This window comes from Caloenas nicobarica, chromosome 2 (genome assembly GCF_036013445.1).
Source record: "Caloenas nicobarica isolate bCalNic1 chromosome 2, bCalNic1.hap1, whole genome shotgun sequence".
Taxonomy (NCBI): Eukaryota; Metazoa; Chordata; class Aves; order Columbiformes; family Columbidae; genus Caloenas; species Caloenas nicobarica.
The window spans coordinates 130,891,247-130,914,777 of NC_088246.1; the positions used below are offsets into that span (position 1 = coordinate 130,891,247).

Genomic DNA, 23,531 nt, shown 5'->3' on the forward strand with positions numbered 1-23,531 from the left:
TTTCTTTAATTCCTTCAGTATCAACCAAACATAGCAATTTGCTGACAAAGGAAGATTAGAGATAAGGCATGACTATGAACATTTTGAACTCTACTTCAGTTCTCCCTTTTTTTTTTTAACAGATTTTCCTAGGCAAGTCATATAGGACAATTTTTTAATGGTGTTTGTTATCTGCTGTTACCTACGACAGAGAATATTTTGTAGAAAAATACTTAAAGACATAATGGAAAACTCAAAAACTGCAGTATTTATACCATCAGCACCATTTTCGCATGCCAGGACTAGCTTCTCTGAGAGTTTTTAGCCAGACGTTTTAGTGTTACTCCTCTGGATTTGATCCTGGGGAATTTCTGACTGGTCAGGGTCTATAATTTCCTTGTTACTTCCCCATCACTGGTTTGAAGGCCATGCTGCCTGGCTCAGAGAAGAGGAAGAAAAAAACAAACACCAGCAAAATAATTATTTCTTACTAGTAATTACTACTGATTATTTTTTTTAAATCAAGATGTTAAGAAAATGCTACTTTTTCCCTCACCACGCATACATTCAGACTTATGAAGACTGTCCCACATTCTGCAACAAACCTGAAAGAATAGTGTAAGTTCTACAGAAATCACAATGCTCTAAAACAATCCTGTAGAGGAACTGCTATCTGAGGCAAGAAGTAGTAAATCTGACTTGTTTAAAAATGTTTAGATAAAAGGAAATAAATAGCAGTCACCCAAAACCCCCTGATTTTCTTCAGCTACAGTCCTTGGCCAGCAGTACCTGGTCGGTTCTGCACTACAGTAATTTTGCTCCACCACAGTGAAATTAAGCACACAAAGAGTTATTATCAAAGCTGCACGCAGAGATTAAACTCAGACTTGATCACACAACTTAATCCCCATTCAGTGCTTTGCCAACTTACCACTAAGTGTGAAGCTAAAAATATTAGCTAATAACAGTGAGCTATCTTCCAACCACATCCTCTTGTAGAACAACATCAATAAGAGACAGGTCTGAAAATGTGCCTTAGAGGAATTAATGAACATCTTTGTTTGAAACAGGGCCATTTCACTTTGGGACAGGGTTTGGGGTTTTTTCTTCTGTTTCTTTTTTTTTTTTTTCCCCTCATCTAGTGAACATATCCTACACTTCAGGGTATGGAAACTTGCCTAAATCACACCCAGAGTCAAATAAAATTTAACATATCTTTACAAGATATTTATGACATGCAAATACCTGGAGGGCCTGTTTCTCATTCACATGAAGGTCCTTTATGCCAGAAAAGGAGGGCTCTTTCATGTTAGTGAGAACAAATGCATAGTCGATTAGATGTTGGTTTTACATATTATATTTAACATGTGAAGGTTCAGCAACCCGCATCTCCACTCCACGTGCAACAAGCAAGCAAACACACTGCAGCATTTTAAGAAAGGTGTTTGGCAAGCCCTTACAACTGCATCCTCACAATCTGCCACTTGTGTCTCAGCAGGATTCTGCTTCAAGAATCTCAGAAAAAATAATTTTACTTCACCTTTCATTTAAAAAAAAATAAGAAACCCTTGCTTCATTCACTCCAGTTTTTCTTAAGCCTTTTAGCATCTCAAGGCATCTGCTTCGCTCACAAATTTTGTCTCTTGGTACACAACTAATTCAGAAATAAATTATTCAATTACATTTGTTTCAAAAACCTTTCATTATTTGTCACTTAAGAGCAGAGGGAGGAATTTTCAATTGAGAAAGTTTAGATCAGAACCGCCAAACACAAGCTATTTCTCGGGATGCTTTCTGGACAAGGTGTGAAAACACATGCTGCGTGCCCACGCCTGCTGCGCCCCCCGCAGCCCCCCAAACCTGCGGGGCTCTGTGTGCTAGGGCTCAGCAACCAGTCTGCAGTGCTGAGAAGGGTCATGTCACCTGAGGGAAAATTGCACAGAAAAACAAAAACATTTGGCTTTGTCTCAGAAGGTAAATGTATATTGCAAGTCATAAGCTTTCTGGGTAGAATTCACCCAAAATTAATAAGCCTGAGCTTTAAAATTCTAATGTCAGATAAATAAGTTACCGTAGTTTAATTCACTTTCTTCGATAAACTCTGATTTCTGCTGAGAAGCTGGGATATTACTTCCAAAATTATTTGCTACCTGAGGTCAGTCCATGAATAGACACAATATACAGCTAATTTCCTGACAAAGTAATATTAAGCACCCTATTTTCCAGAGCGTATGTCTGCACACAACAACTACTTAGAAGAAAAAGTCAAGCCAGATGGTGTCTTTGTGTTTCAAGGAACATTCCCTATTTTCGTGCTGCTAAAGAACCTTCAAGTTACATAAAAGCTACAAAAGCTGGTGAAGTTTACAGCAAAGGCTTTCGTGAGCAAGAGGAATTTTAATTTGAAAGGGTTGAGCAATTTTTAACCTGCACCAAAACTGGTTTATAACAGATAATACGATACAAAAATATAATAATATACTTGAGTATTCAAAATATAAGATGACTCATCTGTGGATATGAAATATTTTTCTGCTTAAACTACATTAACACATTAAGAACTTTATTTATTCTTTTAAAAGCTACTTTTTTCCCCCAATTAGCTTAAAATTTGACTGCAGCAATACTCTTACAGCAATAGAAAAAAGTAAATTATACACACCTCTGGCACAAACGCCTGTTAATCTGATAACCCAAAAACCCTCCCCACTACAGAGGACTCCAATTAGAATGAGTAACAGAAATGTATGGGGAATTGAGGGGGATGACATCTGTTTGACTGACATGTGCCTTTCCTGGAAGAATGCAATGCATGTCCATAATCCTAAACAGTCTGACAGCACTAATATGACCCAGTTCTTAGGAAATAAGGCATATCTTTGCTACAACGGCTAACTATACATTTATATTGAAAAGTAATATTTGAAATTGTGTGACTCTGTTTTCTAGTAATGCATTAAAAGCTCTGTTCACATAATTAGCCAAATGCCATGTATGGTCTTTCCTATTATTGCTATAGAAATGTTACAGGAAAGAGTATTTTTCGCTGCTTTTTACATAAACTTTTCTGTGTTTCATTACATGTACTATTACATATATTATATTACCGGCAAAGCTGTTAGGTTGCTCTGCTGTTAGTATTCTACTGAGAACAAACATAACTTATCAACTGGCTGACTGCTTCTTGAAAAATAGGTATCAGTTTACCCCATTGAATTACTACACCTGTTTGAATTTTGGCCACTCCATCAGAGCAGCAAGCTAGCCCAAGGAAATTTTGACACGGTTTTATTAGCCTACTTGACAAAACCTTAATAGCCTTAGGAGCTTGAAAAAAAGTGAGAACATAAAGAAATACTCAAATAGAGAAAAAAAGAAAAGATGAAAGATCGCATTTTGTAGTCTGACAATTGTAAACATCTCCTTTTTTTTCTCATCGCTAAACTGCTCTTTCAGGTTTTTTTGATTTTTGTTTTTTTTTTTAAAGCTCTGCACATACTACCTGCTCAGTCCATTCAAACTCCATGAAAGGAATATAAACCTGGAACGAAAGCTATTGCTGAAACTTGATGATAGTAACTACTGAAAGACATTGAACATTAGCTCTATACACCATATTACATAAACACAGAACACCTGAAATAGTAAAACATTTTCTCTATATACCTTACTGACTGCGAGAACATCAATGCAATAAGGAGAAAAAGCAAACTATGAAACACTAAAGAAGTGGTGGCTCACCTTCTGTGCCATTTGGTGTCATGGAATTATTACTTATATGAGAGTTATCAAGTTTTGGACCACTGGGGGATTCACTACTACCACTTAGTCGGCTATGTGGGCTGGCTAGATCCTGCATTTCCATAGACCTGAAAACAAGATGCAACTAGTTTTAGTGACAGATTCGACATGGATTATGGAGGAATTACCTAGATGAGGCACAGCTCGCTATTAATCAATGTCCTGAAAACAGTAAAAAACGAACAGCTTCTCCCAGCTTGATCTTTTCTAGTGCTAAACTCATTTTGTAGTCCCGCACATGACTGACCAGCTACCTTAATTATTTTTGCAGCTTCTAACAGAATAAAATTTAGATACAAAGTACTGTACTTTAAACGTTTATGTCACCTTGCATTTTTAAGACACATACAAAGATATACAAATACACAAAGACATACAGTCTCTTTACAACAAATTAACACTTTGCTTTTTCAAGATTTACCACTTTGTGGCAATATAATGGGCCTCCAAACCAAATAAAACACTTGAAGCAATTGTGAAAACCTCTCATCTACTGACAGGGAATGAGATATTCCTGATGTATGTGTTTACTCTGGCAAACTACTTAATTGTTCCTCTGTTTCCGTTGAAACAAATGCAGCATTAAAACATTATTATGTCTGCTCACTTGTTTGCTTTGTGGATTACATAAAGCGTGCCCAATTGAAAAGGGATATGACCAACGCATAGTGAATCCATACAGGCGTTAGTGTGCCTTAGCACTGCCGTATCTGAACAGCTGTCGTTCAGCCAAAATAAGAAGAGAGCAATTCTGATTCAAAGCAAAAATTAAACATTTATACAGAACACAAGCAGCTGTATATTTACAATTTGCTTTTTTAAGAGCCTTATACAAAAAGGCCAACGGCCATCACCACTATGACATATCCCTCAGTTGATGCTGGGGAAGCTTATGATTGAAATGCCCCATCTTTCTGTTTCTTTATACCTTAAACTTTTGATAATGTTGATGAACTCAGTCTAAGTAATTGCTCCCAGTAGAAATTTCATAGGTTACTGCGCCTCCAAGGCATTTGAACCAGTAATTTTTTCGGTTTAGAAGAAATGCTTAGGCTCTTTTAAAGACTATTAAAATTACATTAAAAATTCCTCGCACAATAATGGTATAAATATCCTCAAGCCTAAGTGTCATTTCAGACACAAAGTTTTCACGTGTTAACTGAGATTTTATCACAAGTTCTAAGCATGAATCCTTCATTTTATATTTCATTACCTAAAACAAACTACACATCAAAAGGATGATATGGCAATGAGTTTCAAAAGCCAGTATCTAATATAAAGTCAGACAATTTAGAGAAAAAGTGTAGGTGCTCATGGTTGACAGACTTGGTTGCACGCACATAAAAGCAACACTCCAGCACTTACTCATCTGCTTAACGCAGAAAACAAGAATAAACATTTACTTATCACCTGAAGTTTAAAAAATTAATAAAAGGCTTGCAGAAAAATAGCAGCTTTCCATCAAATCCTTACCTGCAGCTTGAGGAAACAGCGACATCTGAACTGGTTTGGGACTTCTGCACCTGCAAACCAAGGAAAGAAACAGAAGCCTCTGTTACTCCGCTTTACTACGAGGCCTTAAATTAAAGAAAGGATATCACTGCAGATGACAATTCTGTCCTTTAAACCCAAAAGGAGAGGAGGAGGGCGCGTTGCCCGTGAAAGGCATATTGTCTTTAAATTGAAGGCTCAACTGTTGTTTCCTCGGCAGGTCTCTCTCCCTCCTCCCCGCGCCGGGGGACGGCGGCCAAGTGACGGGATAGTGATTCATCAGGGGCCCGTGACAGCTGCAGAGGGGCTCACTCCTCCCACGGCATGGCCGCACACCCTGGCAAAGGTAACCCCACCACGCACCCCACCAAGGGCAGGGGGAGCCGCTCCAGTTCCGAGCCCCCCCAGCATCCTCCACTCCTCTGGTCATCTCAGGCTGAGTTCTCTCTCCCTCCCATCCCCTTAACTCTGGGCAGCTTCTTGCCCTCACCATGTTGCCTTTCCTCTTCCTCCCCTCTTTGCCATCCATCCTCTTTGCCTGGGTAACAGAGAACCCGCAAATCTCTGCTCAACCCAAAGATGAGGGGTGAAACACGCTAGAGAAGCTGCCACTGTTTTTTTGTGGGAGACAAGGGGCAGGTCTGTCTATGGTAAAGATCTTCAATAAATGACCAGCAATATTACACAAGCCCATCTCCAAATGGGGTGAATTAAAATAAAAACTCCGCATGTTATTGCACAAGGTCTTACCCATAAAAATTCCGGTCGCTAATGAGATTTCTGATAAAATGACTTAAAATAACATTTCTGGATAAATAAAGAGGGGGAAGCTGCAGCATTTACCTCTGAGGTCACTCATCAAGAAAAATAATCTGGTTCCACTGGGAAGCCGGCAATAATTTTCCAGTTTAATTAAACAACTCATTCTATAACTCAGGTGAGCAAAAGATTTTTATGTCCTATTAGAAAAACACCTTTGCTTTGCTAACAGATGTCTCTATAGCCAGTAATGATTGTCAGCAGGTGATAAAATTCAGGTGAAGGTACGGTGGCAGACACTGTTAGCTTAAAAGCACGCAAAAGCTTCTCCAGGCAAGGTACATGTCCTCTTAATGTCTGCATTGAGAATCCTTCATGTGCATTTCCATTCAACCTGAACTGACATCTCTTAAATGATCACAGAGCAAAGACAAGAGAGATGAGGCATTTTAAGTGCCATAAAAATCATCCAAGCAAATCCTACTTATGTGTCTGTAGGGGGTTTTTTTGTTATTTTTAATCACAGACAGAATTACTACTAGCAAGAGTAAACAACTGCTAGGGGCAGCCAGGCAATGCAGAACATTACAAATGATGTCACGAATCATGCAATAATGCACGCTGGAAAACATCAATCTTTTTATAACTGGGTACTTAAAGTACTGCATAATGTGCTTTTCAGTACATCATCATATGCCAAATCAAACTAGATGAGCAGATACATTCAAAAGCGTTTTGGTTTTTTTTTAAAAAATCTTTTTTTCAGTTCTTTACCCCAGAAGCTGCAGCAGAGTGCCCTAGGATATGTTTCTGCTGTTACTTCTAAACACCTGGAAAAAATTATAGGTGAGAACTAAGTTTGCTCACAGAGCTATCTTCACTCCCTCTTGCACAGGATCCTTTAAAATATATCTTTTATAACAGCCAAAACTTAACTTTTTAAATAGATGCTTTAATTAACTGATGTTTTCCAAAGTGCCCTACGGTGTTATTCATACTAAACTCTAAAATACATTTAATCTTCACTGTTTTATTTACCCAAATTAGAAAAAAAAAACCAACTTCTGTACACTTACGAATATATACATATACATGCACATGTGTGTATAGTGAGAGACTTCATTTAAGGATTCATGGGAGACGGGAAAAAAAGAATCCAACCCATTCAAAGTGAATTAAATATATAGCTTATATGTCCTTTAACACTTTATGATTTGTGAAAGTTCATATCCACAATCTTCATTTTCATTAGACATACTTTAGATATATTCCTTTGTGTCTCTAGGATTATTTAAACCATGTGTTGCACGTTACCATATTTAAAATGACTCTTTAATCAAAATAACTTTAAAACAACTAATCCTCACTTAGGCTGGTCAGCTGAATCCACAGAGTGGTCCAGGAAAAATAAATCTACTCTCAAGAATGTGAATGCAGACAACAATTAGACACAGATGTGAGTGAAATTAGTTACAGTTTACAAAATGCTACACTTCACATGCTTTCAGTTTTTTATGTGTAGTACAAAATTACAATGCAGTAAGGAACCACACTTATGACGACCAGTTCATAGAATAAAAACATTTCTGGGTGGCGTGTGCTTGCTCTCATACATTCTCTCATTTTGCCAATAGATTTCTGGATAGCTGAAGTTCTGCAACATAACTCGCATATCATACAAAAAGTGGGGGGAAAAAAGAAAAAAAAAAAGGGAAAAAATAAAAAGGGGGGAAAAAAAAGCAACAGCCTTACCCAGCTAGCCAAAGAGAAATATTAAAAAAAAAAAAAGAGAGAGAAAAAGGAAGCTGTCACTCACCCTTCATACTCTGTGCTCTACTGAAACTAAAAATGCCATATATGCTAAACGACATGCACATTCTCCTTAATACCTCAAAGATATTACTGTGTATAATTTGATTGTTATAAGTAACGTTCACATCTTTTTCTTTCATATGGATTGCAGATCTGGGCAATACATATTACATGGTGAGAAAGTAAGGACAATGATACAAAGCCACTTAAAATTCATCCATTTAAGAATCTTAAATCAGTAACATCAAATTCTGATTAGTTAATGAGGTCTTTTAAGTTTGCCTTTTTTCTAATTAAATTTATAATTCTTCACAGATGTAGGTTTTGTTGATGTTCAATTTGTCTCTCTCATTTTGTTAAACCTCACATAGTACTCCACCAATCCGTTGAATAGCCACATTAAATCTGTTAATACCATGCTCTTCAACCCCAGAAATTATTTCCAGAAGGCGAACTTGCTTTGAGAGATCATCAAACAAGACTTAAGGTACACATTTTATCACATTTTCCCTACCACAGAGCTCAGGATGCAGAGGAAAATTCATGACTTTTGCACTGTTTATTATACTTTGCTAAATTACGAATCAAAAGCATCTGACAGAAGATCATGTATGAAGCCAAAAAGTTAATAATGTTCTGTGAAAAGTAAACTGTAAATGGGAAGGGATTCTGAATTTCAGCGGTACAGAGCAAGTAAAATGTAGGTACTTGTCTAAATTACAGGTTTTGCACAGTATTTTTGCTTGCTAGGAGAACTTTTTAAATGTCTATAATTTAAAACATTTTTCCTGATGAAAATAAAAAATTTCTAAGTGAAAATAAGAAGTTAACCCAGAAAATAATAGCCAGCACGTGCACTTTTTCTTAAGACACAGGTCTGTTTTAAAGAAACAAATTTCAAAGACAATGCCAATTTTCAAATCAGAGGATTCATCCGGGGGAAGGTGGGGTTGGGGGGGGGGGGAGGGAATCTGTCATTTTTAGCAGGGGGTGGAGGGAGGGAGAGAAGAGGACTTTTCCCCCACCAGAACTCTTTGCCTCCTTAAAAGCGCTTTGCACTCACTATCTACAGGCATAATGGCTTCAAGGGCTAGAATGTTACAAAACTAAAATGCAAACTGGCTACAAAAAGGCACCTTCCTGACAACACATGAAACTTGGTAATTCTTCCACTCTCCCAATAATCATATAGCGGGAGTCTAAGTGAGGAGGGAGAGCTTTTTCACTAAATGCTCACATCAAAGACAAATTGCACTTATTAAACCAGAAGCAGGTAATTACAGTTATTTCATTTTTAATTACTAGTTTAAATCCTTATAAAAGTGCTCTCCTACATACTCACTTTCATACACTTATGAATGAAACATTTTGAAACCCCAACACTTTCTTCCCTTTAAGAAAGAAGTCCTACAAGGCGACAATGCTCCTATTATGACCAGCCATTTAAGAATGTCTTTCTGCTTTTCCAAGATTTTTTTGGCTCCCGAAAAATATTTCATACTTATTGCAACTGAAACAAAATGATTACTCATTCTTTTTTTCTCCGCTCTCCAAAGGCAAAGGGTGACTCAAGCCGCCTGTCACTGTGCAGAGCTGCTGAAAGGGGATGGCTGCTCATTTCCAGACCCCACCAGGCCTTGGGAAAACTCTGACAGCAGTGAGGTGCTTGGCTAAATACTGCGTGTCAGGGCTTCATGAGCAACACATAAACCACTGTGCGCATATGTGTTTATATACATAAAAGCATATGATGTACATGCACATGTGTATGTACAGATACATATACACATTATTAATTTATTTTACACACCAAACCAGCAGTCTGTGTTCTGGCGGGTGCCAATGAGTACGGGATGGAAAAGAAAATATTCTTTATACATGGTATTGAACGCTGAAAACTTCCAGTGATACACTACACAACATTTCCACTTCTTTACCCAAATTTATCTCTATGATCATTTTAAATTTAAACAAACCACCTGAAAATATACTATTATCTTTTTTCTCTCTGAAAGCTTTTATCTCTTCTGCTTGCCTTATTTTAAAAAGTTTACTTACCAAAAAAAAAAAAAAAAACCCCACACCAAAAAAACCCCAAAACAAACAATGACACCAGAAACTAACTACCTTCTAAGAAACACTTTTAAATGCACAAACACCTTTGCTTTTCCAGAACAAACCTTTCACTGCAAAGGGCAGTCCTTCCTCTTGTTGGTGTTTGTCAGAAACACCGAGAGAAACACATATTTGGGAATTTTTTGTGGGTCTCGGTTGCTCGAAAGAAAGATGTAAATTTCATGAGACTTCAGAAGGTCTTTAACTTTCTCGTTCTAAGATCACCGTTCTAAATAAGCCACCTAAAATGTCAATAAACGTCAAATATTTCAGTTGTGTAGATGTTTATTCCGTCATCATAAAAAGTTCTCCTGTGGGGATCTGTGTGTTTTCCTTGGTGTTTGGAAAATTCAAAAGGATTTCCTGCTTCAGAAAGCACTGTCAAAATCTCTGTCAGGCACTCTTCCTTCTAGTTTTTTTATTCTTTTTCTCACGCTCTCATGTCTCTTTCAGAAAGATCGAAGGGTTTTCTATATTACGTGCCTATTTTCCCCCTATTGAACATCTCCATCACTTTTTTCCTATCTGCCGAAGCATTAGCACGCTAGGAAGTCCAAACAGGAGAATCCCCAAAACCTGGCTGATCACAATAAACAGAACCGCCTAACATCTGCTTTGTGGGAAGCCTACAAACCCCAGCCTGAAACAGGGCCAAAATTAACTGCTGCACCTAGTGATTTATAATTGAGCCTTGCTCTTCTCCAGGACGGCGGGCAATCCCCGCGCAACTCCGCGCAGGATCCGTCCCCGCCGCCGCCGCACAACTCCGGGCTGCTTGGCGACGAGGCTATTGCGATCTACCCCTTTCTCTGCTCTTTTCCTCCCCCTTCTCGCCTCTCCCGCTGCCCCGCGCTGCCCGCCTGGTACTCACGGTGCCGGGGCGCGCCCTGTCCGCGGCGCGCAGCCTCCGCGCTGGCGGGCTCAGAGCGCGGCGGCGGCGCCTCCCATGGCGCGGCGGGGCCGGCGCGCCCCGGGGCGCAGGGACGCGGGCCGGGGCCGGGGCCGGGGCCGGAGCGGGGCGGCGGCGGGCAGACAAAGCCGCGGCCGACGCTGCCTCCAGCCCCGCCGTCTGTTTGCTCAGCCTGGTGGGTCTGCCCAGGCGGTGCCTGGGGGCACGCTGCCGCTCCGCGCCCTCTCGCCTCCTCACCCCCCTTCTCCTGCCCCCCTTTTTTTTTTCCCCTCTTTTTTTTTTTTTTTTCCTTTGGGTTTTGTTTTTGTTTTTGTAATGCAAACCGCAGCTATTCTCTTGTCCTAACCTTATTGGTTTAAAAGCAACAACTGCAATGAGGCTTGCGCGTTCTGAAGTCAACCTCCCCGCCTGGGCGAAACGCAGCCGGCGCTGCCGCGCTCTGCCGGCTGCGCGGAACCGGCGCGGGGGTTGCGCGCTTCTGGCCGGCGGCCGCCCAGCCGCCCCCTCCGCACCCAGCGTCTCTTTTTTTGCACCTTCTTCAGACTCACCCTGGGACAAGTAATGAATCCCTCGGGTCCCTCCTCGTTTAAAACGTTTAACTGTGTGTAGATGCGTCCCCTCGAGTAAGCTGGGTTTAAACAACAGCCGCGCTAATAGAAGAACTGGAATTAAACCAACATCATATCAATGAGAGAAGCTAAATAAGGATACTCACAGAGGCTCTTAAGCATACAACCAGCACACACGTCCGGACATGCCGTTTTGATTGGATATGTAACAGATTTGTTCTCAAATATCTGAGATTCTTGCAACCTTGTAAAGAAAGGGTCTGCTAAAACTATTTAAGCCAGTCTTCTCCAATATAAAGGTATTTATTAAATAAAGTATCTGCAACTTTTAAAATTGTTTAAACTATGCAGATATGTGAAATCTCTGTACTTCTAAAAACAATTGTAAATGTAGTCAAATTTGTACTTGAAATTATTACTACTCACCTACTAAAGTTTTAAAATTTAAAACTGTGTAAAGGCCCTTTCCATAGACCTTACAAATACTTCCAAGGAAGAGAGAGATGGTTGCACAGAGTTAAATTTGTGCATTAAGTAACAATAATTCTTTAAAGCTTAGCTTTTACCAATCAATAAGTAATTAAATAATTTAATTAGTAAGCCATTAAACTGAAATGGGTTTACGATACATTTCTATTACAGCAGTTTTAGTTGCTCATAATTAAAAAAACCCACACAACTCTCTTAAAAATACATACATTATGTTAAAAAATATTTTAACGTACACGATAACTAAATTTGACCAGGGTTCTCCAGAGCATTTCCACTTCGTATACAGTATCTTTCAATTCATGTAACATTTATTTCTTTACACTTTTTCAATACACATAATCCAAATATGATGAGGAAAACAGCATAACGATCTGCAGTACCAAAAGAAAAAGAAGTCTTAATACCATGCCAGGTCTAAAGTACTAAATCTAAAAAAAAAAAAAATAAAAAATAAAAAAAAATAACTTTATACTGTATAAATAGATTCAAACAGAACTTTTTTTCTTTACAAAAATCTGTGGTTATCCACTGCTAATATATCCTTACCTTCAATTAACTAATCTGTGAATGAAAGCAATACTTCTAGAGGAGAAATGTCTTCTGGCTATTACATCCCAGTAAGTGAGACATTGTTTTGTAGCAAGTATATTGGGAATACTTCAGGAAAGCCGATCGGTTTGCAAAGCTACAAGTCAACCTCGAGCTGAAAAGGCACCTAGGATTTCATTTTGTTTCGCGGAGAAAAGGGATCTTGGGACAGTCACATACCATATATGGGAGCCCAGGTCAAAATAAGCAGCTTTCGATTGGGCCCGTCTGCATAGCCAGCACAAACACAATCCCTTTACTTCTTTATATTCACAAACCAGATCTCGAGCCAAGAAAACTATTTATGATGTTCTACATTAAACTGTGAAAGAATACAAATTACTTATTATGGAGACATGCAGTTTTGTCAGGTAAAATTCATTTGAAATCCTGCAATATTAATAGAAGGTTATGTGATCATTGTGAACTATGTGCTTCTTGGAACAGCCATGATCCTCCGGAAAATGCTTACTACTGAAGTGTTTACCAGTGATAATAAGAGCATTTAAAAAAAAAATCCTATCCAATCCTATACAGCATTAAAGACACATGTCTTGCTTCACTCTCTCTAGATCTACTTATTACATGAAAAAGATCAGACTTCTACTTTTAGGAAGCAGAAGCTCTTTTTTTTTTTTTCTGGGAAAAGAACTTCAAAAAATATATTGTTGTTGGGAGGTACCATCTGACACTGGAAAATGTAACTCAAAACCCTTTCTCAAAAATAGTGATACTTAAATGATGCTATGGAAATAAAAAAAATATTTAAAAAATATGACTGTACTTCCAGTGATGCATGTGATTTTTTTGCATAAATATACTTCACTTCGTATTTGGAAAAAAAAAAAAATACTGTTTTAGGTGTAAAGCTTACTGAAACAGGTTTACTGTGGGTTAGAGTTTGTAGTCCCTAATGGGAGTTTTGTCTAAGTAATAACTTCAGGAGTGTGTCCAGTCTCTGCATTTAATTAAACTGAGACAGATCCCCCTACACACATACAGAGCTTGATAATGTGATGATAAACATGGGATGAATTACACAGAGGCTAAGATGATCAGAAAAAGGGTGCTGACGATGCATTGCAAGAAAAGAATCGGCCTTGAATTTTTAATCTCTTCTGTAGTATGGCATGTAGGCAGTATGGGAACTGAAGCCATATAAATGATCTAGATGTGGGGATGTAAGATAAAGGAGAGTCCTCGGTGTTTATACAGCCATTAAACAGTGCCTTAAAGTTCTTTATCTGACGTCTGAAGATTGGACTTCAGATTAATGTATATCATTACCCCCTGGTATGGTCTAACCTATGAACTTATCCTACAGCTGATACCATGGACCAGATCCTCATTTGGTTTAAGTGAGTGCAGTTTTTTATATTTCAACAACTAATCTAATTATGCCAGCTGAGCACTGCACCTATTCGAAAGAGGTTTGTTTACTTGGCTTTTTCGTTTTGTTCTTCCAACTAACTGCATATCAAATCAGCGCAGGCTGGGTTGTTGATCACTGGCATCCAACATCAATTTTGAACCACAATTGCACTGAGTTTGGAACAGAGATTTCAATGGGATTTGTATACATTTATTTCATACCTGAATTTGCCCTGATTCTGCATTCCTGATGATGCAGCTGGCATCTCAAGAGTCGTAAGTGAGGGACCAGGCCTATTATGTAATATCAAATGCACAACAAGCCATTTGGTATATTTTTACAACTGTCACTCATGTAATATGGTTGTAACTTCACACGCAGTGTCACACAGTTGTTTCAGCACAAGTAAAGCGGGTCCATCCTGAACACTATATTTACTGGGTGCTTGGATTCCACAATTACAGATGTGCTGGTAATTAAGAAAAATTAGATACGGATATGGAACAGTGGGACAGTTTGCATGTTTGTTTCTAAGCAGGAAATGATACTGAAATATTTTACATTAGAAATAGGCCCAGGAAGACCACACTCTGCTAAAGTAGAAGATGCATCCCATCGCTCCCCAAAGCCACCGCCTGGCTCTTCCCATAACAACTGCAACGCAACGTCAGAACCCCTTGCAGCAGGCGATATCCCTCCTATGTCTCCATACGAGTTTTATTTTACACATAGCAGCTGTTGCCTGGAGACGTCCCTGGCTGGAGCAGAAGTTTGCAGCGTTTGACAGGCGCCCTTATTGTCTCATGCTACTTGCGTGAGCAAAAGTAGGACGACCTTGGTAAATACAAACACAAAAAGTGAGAGAAATCAACCATTTTAAGTGCTCTATTCAAAACGCTATCAGTGTGTTTGAGAAGGACAATTTTATTGCATTCTTTCAAGAGACACCAGATAAAATTAATAATTAATTAAGGTCTATGTACAATGCATTATAAGAAAAGGTGAGTGCTGCTAACCATCGTACTTAGTCAAAATTGTGTGAACAGCTGGCCCCAATGCCATCTTTACTAGTTTGCATGCAGTTGTACTTGTTTCAAGTCAGCAACTTCAGTATGAAGTACAGGATCATTTTGTATAATTTAAAATAGGAAATAGTAAACTTCATTAATCTTAAGTAGATACTGCTTTCGTTTTTTGAATGAATTCATGACTTGATAGGATTCTGAAATAGTTCTTGGCAACTACAACATAAACGAATGCAGATATTTTCCACAGAAGAAGTGCTCAAACTCTAGTTTGACAGCAAATACCTTAGTGTTTCTTAGTTTTTCACTTTCCAAAGTCAAGGTATGCATGTTTTTTCAATAGATTCATTGCATCTTAAAAAGATTATGTAACAGGGGAAAAATATACGGCATATATATTTATAGACACAAACTGCAAACTGTAAATATGCTCAGTACTGTAACTGCAAAATAAATAAATAGTTTGGCAGGGCGAAGGGAAGGTTTCCTACATGAAGGTAAGTTTTAAATCTACCTAATAGTCATTTCTCTTTCGATAGTTTGTGACACCCAACTGAAAACTTTCTACATCACTTTTCTCTTCTAGAAATCTCATGAAGGTAATTATACTTATGATTGCCACACAAAAATGATCACCACACAAAAATACTGCTAAGTTTTGGTCTCCAGATCACCTGAAGTAGATGTTTTACCCCAAAACGATGGCATTGCTTTTCCCTAAAGACTGAGAAACCAGGTTCATGACACTCTGAAGGTGGAAGCTCTGAGATCTCCTCTTAGTTTAGGAGTAATACTGTAGCTTTCCTAACTACAACAGCCTTCATTTAAGCAATGACTTTTTCAGTTTTTCAATTTTTTTCAGTTTTCCAATAAAGTTCAATAGTTTTACAGGGGGATTTTTAACACTGTCTATGGTACCTAAGAATCAGTGAGAATGTCACTTTTTCTTTTTTTTTTTTTTTTTTTCAGGAAACCCTCAGCTTAAAAGATACATAAACATAGTAGTAACTGTTTACAAAAGTAGTCCCACCAAAGGCAACATAATTGCCTTTGAAAAAAGTTACATGGAGAATTAGCTGGTGGCAAGACAGGGGATGAAATGAAAGAAGTAAATTGCAACCTATGAGCCTCCTTGAGAAAGAGCTAATTTTTCTAATTTACACTGAAGTTTTCACTCCAGCTCATCATGGAAACATAACAGCTTAAAAAACTGAAAACAATCATCCTTCATCTGATGTGTGCATAATAATTTGCTTACAAAAACGACCTAGTCTAATCAAATGCACCAGTGATGATGAGGAGCAGCTTGCTAGCAATCTAACAGGCGATAAAAGTTATACCCAGTGGTTCCTTAGCAGACGAAGTTGCACAGAGAATGCAGCACAAATAAGAGATTACCAGAGAAAATAATCAAGTCCCGTTGTTCTGTAAAGGCTATAAAACACATCATTTCACACGCATGCCATTTTTCCATAGTTCGTTCGCCCACAACTATTTAAGCCTTCCTCATCTTTCATTTGGTGCTACTAGAAAAAAAGTTAGAATTTACAAACCATTGCAATTTTTTTTCACAGCAATAACTTACTATTTTACTAGTGATATAAATACAGCACACTGTATAACATGAGTCAGCTCAGTAATGCTACACTGTCTTTTCTCCAACTATTTTCCACTAACATGAACAAAACCAGTTTTGTCAGCACCTCCTATAAGGTGAAAAGGGAGATGGAAAGTTTGCCTTTGTTTTTCAGCTCTGAATTAAAGCCGTACTCAGAATTCTTAATTCGGCAAGAAAAATATGTTTGTTCACTAACCACAGAAACAATAGGTTTATTCGTTGCAAATTCCATTTTGTTATTATTTCCTAAATGCATTTTGTATTTTTTTCCTGAAGCATTATTCATGTCACTGTTCAACAGTAGATGGAGCAGTGGATCATTACTGTATTTTCATTATTTCTGTCAATTATTGCATAATTTTTCAGTTGCTGACATATCAGACTGGACAAGCAACTTTAAAAATTATATAGAGAAAATAATTGTTAATTAAGGCATTTATAATCATGATGAACACGAATAGAATAAGAATCCAAGCTTACTCTGACAAATGGTTAAGTAAAGCCTGCTTTTACGACTAGTGTAAGTGATTCATAAACACACATTCAAATCACAAACCTTGTGCTAGTTTAATACAGTAAATATGTACATCCTTAACCTTGAAACATTCAGTCACACATATTTTTCTTATGATGACCAAGAAGGGTGAAGTATCTTCTAAAAGTGAAGTTCATAAATATTCCACATTTTGGGCCTTGTAACAAAAAGGAAAAAGTGGAAGTCTAAGTTAAAATAAACATTACAAGGACAATTTATATTACATTCGCATCAATTCCTCTTCCTGTAAACTGTTTATATGAAATTTACCACAATAAATTGTTTGAAACCTTACAGTAATTAAACCATGACCCTCATTTGTTCAGCAGGGGTTAGATTCCTCTCACCTAACCGTAACCACCTAAAATGAAGCATTTAATTTAAGATGATCATCTCAATCCTCATCTTCAGTGGAGAGGGACAGACACTTCCACTTGATGTGTCAAGGGGGGGCAATTTTGAGGTTTCCCCTCCCCATAGACACAGACGATCAGCTTAAGCTAGCTCTCAGGTTCTAATGGCTACAGCTCCCCAAGCATCCAGACTTCGTTGCACCCAACAGCATAATTTCCCTTAAAATCAGTTGGGTCTCAATAGTAATTGTATTCACAGAAATTGCAATTGGCACATGCTCTATTGTGAAACTTCGTATAATTACTCAGAGTCAGACTGCCAATATTTGTTGTTACAAATCAAGGCCAGAGGAAAACTTCTCAGACGGCTTCAAAGTCCCAGTTCTCATCTCCAAGCCCAGCTCCCTCCCCCGCTTCCTTCCAGCAGCATTAACTTTTTCTCCGCAATCTCACAAATCGGAAAAAGAGTAACCTCTAAAGCTGGTTTAGACTGAAGGTCAGAATTCAAAGGATCGGTAACTTTATCCACAGAGCTTTGCAATCACATTGCTATTGGAAACACACCCAGAAGCAGCAGCACTTGAGATGTTTTTATTAAGCAATGTCAATAGGTACGAAATTTGAAGGTTGGGGTTTTTTTCCATACTGTAAGGTTTATCAAGACTCATACTTGCAAGAGATCGAATTGCTTTCTGCCACTGAATTTTAGTTTAATGTTCTCTGAGGTAAGGAAACTGGGCTCTGTGTTTCATGCTAATGAAAACAGCAGCTTTGGTTTGTTTATCTAAATACTTAAAGAGAGGCACCTCTTGCAGCCAAAATGTAAACAAAGCTTAAACTCTTTTTACTGCTTGGATACTTCCAGGCTACTAATACGGATTTTCTTTTAATTAAGTGCATTATACAGATTTTCTACATCTATTTCCTGCTTAACAATCTACCTTTCCAAAGAAATATTTAATTCCTAAACCAATTATTCATAATTACACCTATATTTTCAGCCCATGAACATGAGATGACAGATCCTTTTCAAACCAAGGCTCAAGGGAAAAAAAAAATCACAGAGGGCAGTCAATACTTTTCTCCCTGAAAACCTGTCATTAATTTAGAGGGAAACAGGTTAAAATAAGGATTTCAACAAGGCTTCACAAGAATTAAGAACAAGCAGAAGACTGATTTAATTATCTAAAAAAATAATCATATACCTTGCCCTTCTACCACATTTGCATATGCAAAAGACTGAAGCACTCATAACCATCTGAGTGATTCATCTGATGAAGTTCTGAAAATGTGTCTTTAAGGATGCCTTGCCTTTTATAATACAGGGATCTCTATATAGAGCAACCTCCATTAAATAATGTTACCAAACTGGACACAGACAAATGAAACACATGTTGCACTGGATGCCGCTTTATGTGCTGAAAGGCACAGCACATGGGTACTGCACCCCAAGCAGAGGCAATAACGCTTTTCATCTGGTGATACCAGAAGAATGCAGTAATGTAAGGAGAAGAGGATGCAAACATACACACAGCAGAACACAATTCTATGAAGAACTTGAAACAAAACTGGATGACCATAGAGAAATAGTTTTTAACTGTTCTGATTTTGTTTTAAAACTTTGTAATTTGGCAGCTATCAGTATAAGGAATGTGTTGAGTGCAACTCAAAAATGCATATTTATTGTCAGTGCATCTGGTGCCACTTTCCTTATATTAATAAGCAGGTTACCCTTGTGTATCTAGGCTGATATTTAACAGCACTTCTGGAAATCAGCAAATCCTAAATTAGAGACGCCTAGAAAAATTTAGCCCATTTAATAGCACTAAAAATGCACTAGCCTGAAACATACTCCACCAATGTTCTCCACCCCACGTGACTGTTTATTGAAATAAAGTCAAAATTATACTGCTGGAGATTGAATGCTTCAAGTGATGCCTTGTGGTGCCTGGGACACAAACGAGGGCTCCATTGTCCCTGCTGAGGACACTGGTGGTGCTGCTGTCACGTCAGCCTCTGCCACCTGCTCCACCAAGCCCCAGTGGGCTGTAAGCATCCCTGGACCCCATAGCCATTGATGAATTGCTTCTCCACCCTTCACTGCAAGGCAAAACAAGTGTCCAGAATGAAGGCTCCTCCTCCTAAACCTTAATCCACATCTAGAAAGGGTTTTGAATTCAGAAAGAGTCTCAAGAATTGCGTGGTGCCTACAGTTGGGAAGGACGAAATCCAAGGGATTGGAGAGTGGCTGCTCCTCAGCTGGGTACAGCTCGGGCACCATAAAGCTCTTTTTCCTCTGTGAGACCCAAAACAGCTGCCACAAACCAGCAATGATACTGCTACAATGCATTCCTTTTCCCTCCTCTCTCCCCTCTCATAAAATCCTCATTATTTTTAGTCCTAATATATTTTTAAATAAGAAAACACTATAAATATTTTCACCTCCAAAACACTAGAAAATATAGTGTATGCATCTTAAAGCCTGAACTAAAATAGGATCAGCCTCATGTTGGGGTTTTTTTTATGGAATCGGCCTCAGACATATGTGGTACACCAAGCACAGCAGGAGCTTCCTACAAATCTTTCTCTATTAGTTGATTAATTCCAGGATTTGGCTCTTGTTTTTCTGGTCAGTAAGTAAATAATAGTAAATAGTTATGCAGTATGCATAAAAAAGTAACAACTGGTGGGTAGAATATTTTTTACAATAATCTAATACGGGGTTGCCTAAAATTGTTTTTGCCATCTGACAAATGTACAGGATGAAACAGGCTCAGCATATCCTATGTTATAAAGTTCCTGTCAGCCAGTGTTGGGATCTGCTTCAGCCCAGACCACCATCCTGCAGTGTGATCCAAAGAGTAGACTGTGGTACCCATTAGTAGTCCTTCTGACTTCAAAAGGTTGCAGGATCCAGGTCTAGTTATTTCTTCATGTTTGGATGCATTGAAGTCCACGAAGACACCAGTTTCTCAAAAATTGAATGGATACCGTAAAATTACTTGAAGTGAATGGCAATGAAAAAATAGCTGAAAGTTAATATGCAGTAAAAATGTTTCCTATTAATTTAGTGAGAGAAGTGGACTTTAGAGACCCTGAATAAGAGGTTTGAAGACTGCTGTTTACATTTGGTTTAGAAAATCATGACTATGAATAAAAAAATAATAAATCACAGTGATTTAAGAGATTGGTTTGAGACACTGATTTGCTAAATCTTTACACTCACCTAAGCTTTCTTGTAACTTTGCAAGACATAAGTTTCTGTTTTAATAAAACTGCACTACACAGCTTAAAGATACATGCTAAATTTCTAAATAGCTCTGTTGAAGCACATACATGGCTTTGCTCTTGCTAGAAAGATCCATGTATAATATAAAAAAATTCTCAAACAGCTGAGAACTAATGGTAATGAGAACTATTAACAGTTATAAAGCAGTGTTGCCATTTAACAGTCAAGAAACATGAAAATACATGTGGTGGCTACAGGCAGGCAACTGCGGAAACACAATAACCTAATAAATAGTAAAAACAGTGACATTCAGACTTTGTATGATTTCCACATATCAACATGCCATAAGCAGATAGGTGTCATCTGCTCAAGGGAATGACTAATTAATTTAATATCTCTTTTAGTATATGAAAATGTGGTTTTTTCCTCCCATCCTACCATCCTAGAAGAACTATTAATCCACAACATCCTTCCCTGCCTAACACCAAATGCAACGACGTCCAAATTAACATCCTTGCAGGGTGGATTCTACTGAAAGAAGAAGTAAATCCATTTTGTTCACTGGAATGGATCTTTGATTTGGTCCATGATTTGAATATCCCAAAGAATTTACTCCTTACTCTGCCTCCTTTCTGAAATGTGCACATGAATTCATAAAATAGAATTTAAAAATTTTTTTTTTGAAACATCCTTTTATGAAAGCTCGACAGAAACCAATATGCTTTGAAACGTTCAAACTGATCTCAAACCTTTAAAACTCATTTATAATACCTGAACTCTGGTATTCCAGTCACAGATGGAATACCAAGTAAAGGTTGGCATCTTATTAATGACTGTTGGCTAACAGTTACAAAGAAAAATAGAATTTATGACAAGGTATTAGTATTATGAGTAATTATACCGGATAATTATGAATTAGATCAAAAAGTGAAAGGAATATTTTTTCTTGTTTACCAGAAAAAAACCCCAACTACCCAAAAACTGTTCCCAACTCCATGAATTTGCCTTAGCTTTCAACCTAACTTAAAATTCAACCCAAATAACTGTATTGGACATGACCTAAGAAAAATGAAGTAACTAATGATGTCATATTGGAACCAGTGCTTAAATTGTGCCACTGAGCATACTGAGCGCCATATCGCGCCTTGCAGAGCTCAGCTCCATGCTTAGGCTATCGTTCTCTGTTGCCTAAGACCTGCTGGCATTCAGAAAACATCCCAGCGCCTATATGCTCACACAAATGCAATTTGTTAGGGCCAGACACTCTATCTCTTGCACCATCGCAAAGTGGCTTGGCCAGGAGGAATGGAGAAGACCCCTTGAAGGAGAGTGGGACAGCGCGGTGGTGAGTGGTCCCTCCTGTGACTTGGGCCCTACTTGAAGGATCAAACAGAAGCCTTCACACCGCAGCCCTTGCTGCCTAAGTCATAGCGCTCTCCTCCTAGATGGCACTTGAATGACTGAGTTTTGGGAAAAGCAGCAGCAGCATGCAGTCACCTACATGAAGGACTCAGGTCCAAATTTGAAACCCACCTCAGGGGGAGGTGCAACTGCAGCTCTCATACAAGCAAGTGGCAGGAGAAACCTCCAGCAGAATGGCACAGTATCTCCACAGTGCAGGTGGGCTGCTGGGATGGGATGGGGGTGAGGAGAGGCACAGATTCAGGCCCAGTGAGAATTTCCACAACTTCCCTACAACTGGTAAAACCTGCTTTTAATCTAGCTTCCAATAAACATGGCTTATCTGTTGCCACAAATGAAGCATTTCCTGAAGAAACTGAATCTCTCACGAAATTCTTATTTTCCTTACCTGCCATTTTCACAAATGTTTCTACAAGACTTTATCAGTGTGAATGTTATCAATGTGTTTATTAGAATATTTATCATGTTTGTCAGAGTGTTTCACAGAGTTACTGGATATGACAATGATGAAAATAAAACTATTTTTTAGGAAAAAAAAAAAAACAACCCAAACCAAATCCAAATCAAACCAAACCAAAACCAAAACAAAAAATGAGCTATTCCTAAGGAGGACATTTTCAAAATTTCCCATAATTTTTTTTCCAACCATTTAGGCTGAAACAAATGAAACCGTGACATCCTGCAAGTCTAGAAAACATAAATGCCGACTTACCATTTAAAATTTGTTCCTATTCCACACCTGCCTGCAATTACAACTCTGACTTCATTAGCTGAAATCTGCTAAATGCATCCTAATCATCTTTTCATAACTGCACCCAGAGTGTTTCATTTCTTCAGTCTCCATCACTTTATCTGATTATTTCTCCATTTACATATTTCCTTGTTAGCTCTGGAAATTACTTTTTATAAGTGTTCATCAGAGAAGTTAATGCATTGTCCAATATGCCGGTGTCTCACCTCTAACTGCATTACAAATACTTTCTAAGGAGTCCATTCTCCCACACAGGGGTGACTGCCTTTTTGCATGTTGGAAGCTTATTTCCCTTCTCTTGGCTTTGAAGATGAGAGAAGGGAGTGGATGTATTTATTTGATCTCTTCTGTGTTCACTCTATCAGCTCTCTTGATCTGAACCACTGAAGTAGGAATCACAGATACTCCATTATATTGGCAGCAGAGACAGTCCCGTGGCAATATGAGCTGCCTGGCATTTTTTTTCATAGCAGGTTCTGCTATCCAGCTGTTCACAAGCCACTGTCAACAGCTGGAGATGCCCACATTCACCTAGAATGATTTTCCAGCCCTCTCTCAATTTACCCTTCAGTTAACCAATTTACACAATTTGTCTTTCTTTACACTAGCCAGTTAAACTCTCCTTTAGGGAAGAACCACTCATATTTCCCAGGGAATTCTCTTGGAACATGCTTCCTGGAGAGGTGGTTGATGCCCCAAGCCTGTCAACG

The 23,531-nt window shown here is 38.4% G+C and overlaps 1 protein-coding gene across 17 annotated transcripts in view; it reads right to left on the reverse strand.

Annotated features, from left to right (window-relative positions):
- Positions 1-23,531, reverse strand: part of EYA1 (EYA transcriptional coactivator and phosphatase 1) — a 178,819-nt gene that overhangs the window by 81,239 nt on the left and 74,049 nt on the right. For 8 of the 17 annotated variants that reach the window (XM_065627190.1, XM_065627189.1, XM_065627187.1 and 5 more), the window contains exons 3-4: positions 5,254-5,303; positions 3,721-3,848 (exon numbers count right to left, since the gene is read on the reverse strand). In XM_065627190.1, the coding sequence (XP_065483262.1) occupies positions 3,721-3,848; positions 5,254-5,303 (178 nt within the window). Of the gene's footprint in view, positions 1-1,839; positions 1,903-3,720; positions 3,849-5,253; positions 5,304-10,828; positions 10,899-11,415; positions 11,482-12,474; positions 12,574-23,531 lie in introns of those variants that run through there. The other 9 variants (XM_065627176.1, XM_065627178.1, XM_065627180.1 and 6 more) reach the window with 4 other exon arrangements.